At 42.6% G+C, this 5,578-nt stretch overlaps 1 protein-coding gene across 1 annotated transcript in view; it reads right to left on the bottom strand.

Moving 5' to 3' along the window:
* Positions 1-1,054: 1,054 nt before the first annotated feature.
* The window catches only part of Kpna2 (karyopherin alpha 2 (RAG cohort 1, importin alpha 1)), a 12,896-nt gene continuing 8,372 nt past the window's right edge, over positions 1,055-5,578 (bottom strand). The window contains exons 9-11 of the mRNA XM_005402159.2: positions 4,628-4,810; positions 2,143-2,292; positions 1,055-1,407 (exon numbers count right to left, since the gene is read on the bottom strand). Of these exons, the coding sequence (XP_005402216.1) occupies positions 1,315-1,407; positions 2,143-2,292; positions 4,628-4,810 (426 nt within the window). The 3' untranslated portion in view covers positions 1,055-1,314. The remainder of the gene's footprint in view (positions 1,408-2,142; positions 2,293-4,627; positions 4,811-5,578) is intronic.

Genomic DNA, 5,578 nt, shown 5'->3' with positions numbered 1-5,578 from the left:
AGAAGGCGAAATGTAACTGTGATTATTGATGAACTAGAATATGCTCACAGCTGCAGTCGAGAAGGAAAAGGGAGACATGTTGCGGTAGAACACGGACTTGAAAAAATGTCCCAGTACTCTGGCCCTTAGAAATCCTCAAACAGGTAATCCCAGCACTCAGGAGGCTGAGGCCGGCCTTGGCTACTCACAAGTTCAAGGCCAGCCACAACTCCATGAGTGAGTGTTCACTTTGGTCTCCTGCCCACTTCCCCACCTCCACTACCACGGCTTCTATGGGTAAAATGGCTGTCAAAGCACCAGATTCCACCAGTGGAAGGTTGGCTCATTTTTCTACTCATCAATGAATAGAAACTGATCACAGTACTTTAAAGATTGACTCTGTTTTCCTATGGATTATGGGGTACTATAGCTAACGTTTTGTGATTTTATCTTTTGAGATAGGGCCTCACTATGTAGCCCAGGCTGGCCTTAAAACTCTTGAGATTCTCCTGCCTCAGCCTCCTGAGTGTCAGGATTACAGGTATGCACCACTACACACAGCCTACATGATTAAACTTTAAGATGAATGAGCCAGACATATGGCTCAGCAAGCAGCACAGCACCTGCCTGGCAAGCACAAGTCCCTGAGTCTGACTCCTGGTACCACCCCCCTCCAAAAAAAGGCCCATCTTCCTGGTCAAGAAGACGTAGGGAGATACGGGCTGACAGCCTCTGTAAAGACTTCAGAGGTAGCTGTCTAGTGTGTCTGTCTAGTGTGAATAAAGTCTGTAACTGCCAGCAGCCATTATTACTCAGAAGGGAAGCAGCCTCAACCAAACCTGGAGGCTCAGAATGTGCCAAGAGAAAAGCCGTCAGCCCTTCTGATAACATCAAAAGCACTTATTAGGGGCTGGGCTTTAGTTCAGCGGCCCAGCGCCTGCCTGGCAAATGCAACGTCTCGAGTTTGATTCCCGGTGCTGGAGAAAACAAACGAACAAAAAAAGCACTTATTAATGACCTCAATCTGGGTAAGTTCATCTACCATGAGCCCAAAATCAGAAGGCAACACGTAGCATGGTAAAGCAAAGGGTGGAACTTAATCTTTATTTACAAGACACTGCAAAATATGAAATTCCACATAGAAATAAGAAACCCCTTCAGAGGATAAGCTTCATACAGTATGTACAGTTTGGAACTGTTCAAGTATAGTTTTGTTGTAAAAAGTGCTACAATGACAAACCACATTTAAAAAAAAAGAGTTCTTAGTAGAGAAACAGACAAACTTATACCGAACATAGTACACAACAAAAACTGATGCCTCCCTCAGCTGTACACCTAGAAGTTAAAGGTACCAGGAGCCCCGTCCTGAACTTGGAAGGTATAGCCTTCTGAGGTAGTTTCTGGCGCAACATTCTGATCTTCTTCTTCCTAGAAATATTAAAAAACAACAATGTAACCCACAAGTACACTTCTAAGGAGCAGCCCTCTGACTAGAAGGCTGTAAGTATTCTTAAATTCATTTGCATAATTCACCTTCAATCCCCAACTGAACTCTTAATACTGGACAGAAGAAAGGTGAGAGGCTGCTGCTAAAACCTGGGCAACTCATGAGTGCCTGGGAGAAGGCCACGGATAGGTTAAGGTACGACGCTACTGCAGCAGCAAAGGAGTAAGAATTTTCTTCTCCTGTCGCTTTTCATCAGGAAAGGGAAAACTGCTTATGAGGGCCTAAGTATGGTCCTGGGGTTGGTTTCCTTCCCCATCAACTCCTACAAACTCAGTTTAAAAATGATTTTTAAAGCTGTTCAAGATGTCCAGGGTATTCATTTGAAAGTAAACTCGTGAATTTAAAATCCAGGGTAAATGCTACTATGAAGCTAATTATCAGAGAAGCAAATATTTGTAAGTTCTATATGCACTGATATCTTGTTCTATTTAACAATGGGGCCGCACGTGATGATGCACCCCTGTAATCCCAGCACTCAGAAGGCTGAAGCAGGAGATCACCACTAGTGAGTCCAGGCCAGCCTGAACTACACAGTGAGACCCCGTCTCAAAATAGTAACAGAACGATGGGACAGGGCTCATTAACAAAGTACCGAAGAAAAACTTCCCAGGCTTTTCTTATGTATCTTCCAGGTTGTTAACATTATCATTACTTACCTCTACTGAGAAATACTTCTCAATCAAGTTTAATGAGGCCTTGTACACAGACTCGTTTTCATGGTTCTGCAGAGCTTCGATCTTGTCCAAGCCTCCACATTCTTCAATCATTATACTAAGCTTGTCAGTTTCACCCAGTTTCTCAGCAGCCTAAAAAAAAAAATCCCACATTTACTGGCCTATACTCAGAATGTTCCCATTTTAATGAAAACGATAATATCCATGTTTGAATAATAATATGTAACAGAAATAAACATCTGGCCAAGGGAGAAGGTACAGGCCTGTAATTCCAACAACTGGAAGGTTGAGGTAGGATTGCTGTGAGTTCAAGGCCAGCCTAAGCTAGATGAGACCCCAAAATCCACAAAACAGTTCCTTCAATAATCCTGAGTTACTTTATAGTTTTTGAAAAATTTTTTTTTTTCCTTTTTTTTGGTGTTTTTTGAGGCAGGGTTTCACTATGCAGTTCAGGCTGGCCTTGAACTCGGTGATCCTCCTGCCTCAGCCTCCCAAGTGCTAGGATTAGAGGCATATGCCAGCACACCTGGCCTCTTAAAATTTTCAGAGTGATTAGCTCTGTTCCTTTTCTATCAACTACTTTTTACTGTGGCTTTCAGCCACACACATTAGAGTACTTCTCAGCCGTTCCCACGCATCCCAACACCTGAGCAGGGCTGGGGACGCAGCGCTCAGTGGTACTGCACTTGTGTGGCATGGAAGGGCCCGAGTTTGAGCCCTGGTACCATACCCCAAAACATTACCTATACATCTTTCTTCCCTCTTAGCGCAAAGCATCAACACAGTTCCCTACTACCATCGAGTTTCCTACACGTGAGAATCACAGAGGTCAGCACATCTGGACTACAATGGACAGGCCTGACACTGAGAAAGCAACTTCATGATACGGTATCTCCCTTGCCAGGTAAGTATCGCCCACGCAACTTCTAAAGTAACTACCTTCAGGTCAATTGGACTGCGTTAAGACATGGAATTATTTTTCAACGGTACCTCAGACAATCTGAAAGTGTAGTCAAGGTGGAGAACCACTGCCTAAAGGCAAATAGTGGTGGTGTGCTACAAATAACTTTCCCTAATCGTTTATATTATTAAAAATCTACTAGGTAAAACACTGATAAAGATATATTTTTAAAATCCTTAACATTTAGAATACATAAATAAAGCCGGGCATGGTGGCACACACCTGTAACCCCAGCACTCAGGAGGCTGAGGCAGGAGGATTGTTGTGAGTTCGAGACCAGCCTGGGCTACAAAGTGAGCTTAAGCCCAGGCTGAACTGCATAGCAAGATCCTGTCTCAAAAAGATTTAAAAAAAAAAGACGACAAAAAAACAGAATGCATAAATATTTACAAATGAAATAACTGATTTGCTTGAAAATAACTTTGGGGATTCAGATGATGAGTAGCAAAACCGGCCACATACTGGCAAACTGTTTCCATGCTGTGTTCTTTACTCAATTTTCTAAGTCAAAATCTCCAGAATCCACCTGAAATCCCAGCACTCAGGAGGCTGAGACAGGAGGATCACTGAGAGTTCGAGGTCAGCCTGGGCTACAAAGTGAATTCAAGGCCAGCCTAAACTGCACAGTAAAAGCCTGCCTCAAAAAGATAGAACAAACTCTCCAGTATGGAAAGTGCAGAAGGTGATGATGAGCAGACTTACCTACCATCAATCACTATGACAAAGTGCCAGCATGGCTGTACTGACCAAATGTGGAACCAAGAAAAAAAATTTAAGTCACTTGAATTTAATTTCAACAAAATTCTGTATTAAACTGGGGAAGATAATAAAAAAAAGCCATGTGTGGGGGCTCACACCTGTAATCCCAGCACTTAGGAGGCTGGACCAGGAGGACTGCCATTAGTTTGAGTTCAAGGCCAGTGTGCACTACATAGCAAGACCCAGTCTCAAAAAAAGTGGAGAAGATAACTGACAAAGTAAGTAGGTACAGAAAATCTCCACTTAAGAAGTGGACTTCAGCTATTCCCCAGCACTCGGGAGGCTACGGTAGGAAAGGAGGGTTGCTGTGACCCTGTCTCAGAAAATCAAAAACGGCTGGGGACATAGCTCAGCCGTATAGCGCCTGCCAAGCGCAAGGTCTTGAGTTCAGTTCCCAGTAACAGGAAAAAAAACCACTTGACTCCAAAATGCATCATTCACTCTCTCCCTTTCATCTCTCATAACCCCTGTCGTATCTTTCACCAAGTTTGATCCAGCAGGGCAGTGTCACATACCTACAGCCCCAGGTACTCAGAAAGTTGAGGTGATAGAGTCACTGGAGTCTAGGACTCAAGAGCAGCCAGGCAACAGACCCTGTCTCTTCAAAAAGAACTCGGGCCCCTAAGCAGGTTTTCTGATTCTGTGGCCTAGGAGCAAGTAAATTTAGCTTTCCTTAGCCCCGTCTTCCTAGCAAACTGGTTCCCACCAACCCCAAATTCAAACAAATGCCTCCTTGTTAGGGCTTACCTGAAAGATATTTGAAATAGCATCCAAAATAACAAGAATAATTTTCGTGTCTTTCGCAGTTAAGAGGTTCAGCAATGGTTCTATTATACCACAGTGAACAAGGTATACAATCTGTTCAACTGTCCCACCGCTTGTGTAGTTGGTCACGGCCCACACAGCTTCCTTTTGTGTCTTGAAGTCCGCCTAATAAACGTAAGAAAATGGTTTGCAGAGCAGTCACACAAGGAAGGTGCCAAAGGTACTGAAGCAATGGCTGAACTACCAACTGGTTCTACCAACTTTGTGAAACCGACTCTTAACTCGGCAAAGGACCCAACTAGTAGACAACAACGTACACAGTCCTTTTAACACCAGGCATGGTGGCACATGCCTGCAATCCCAGCACTGGGAGGCTGAGTCAGGAGGTTCAAGGCCATCCTGGGCTACAGTGAGTTAAAGGACAGCGTAAACTACGTACCGAGACCCCATCTCAAAAAAAGACAAAAAAATAAAAAATAAAAACAAAAAACAAAAAGACAAAAAACAAAACCCAACAACAAAAAAATAAAAAATCCTACCTGTTTAAGGACTGTTCAGATGTATAACGAAGGTGCACTGTTTGGACTTACAACCTATCCTTTTCTTTCTTTGTTTGGTACAGTGTATCTTGTTTGTACAGTACTGTAATTTTTGCTGATTGTACAGTAACTTTATGCTGTTACACATTACAGTACTGCGTGTAAGAGTTATACAAATAAAAACAAAGTCATCAAGTTGGAATTTCCTTTGACCATCTTTGTTCTGAATATTGTAATATACATTTTATATACAACTCCTCATTTTGTGACCATTATTAATGAACTAGTTGCAGGATCTACCTTGATCAATAAGTGAGGAATGTCTCAAAAAAAAAAAAAAAAAAAAAAAAAAAAGGGAGAAAGAACTCTTATAAGTCAATAATAATGAGGTAAA

This window comes from Chinchilla lanigera, unplaced genomic scaffold (genome assembly GCF_000276665.1).
Source record: "Chinchilla lanigera isolate Chin_1 unplaced genomic scaffold, ChiLan1.0 scaffold00077, whole genome shotgun sequence".
Classification (NCBI taxonomy): Eukaryota; Metazoa; Chordata; class Mammalia; order Rodentia; family Chinchillidae; genus Chinchilla; species Chinchilla lanigera.
This window is presented reverse-complemented; position numbering and strand designations above follow the sequence as displayed.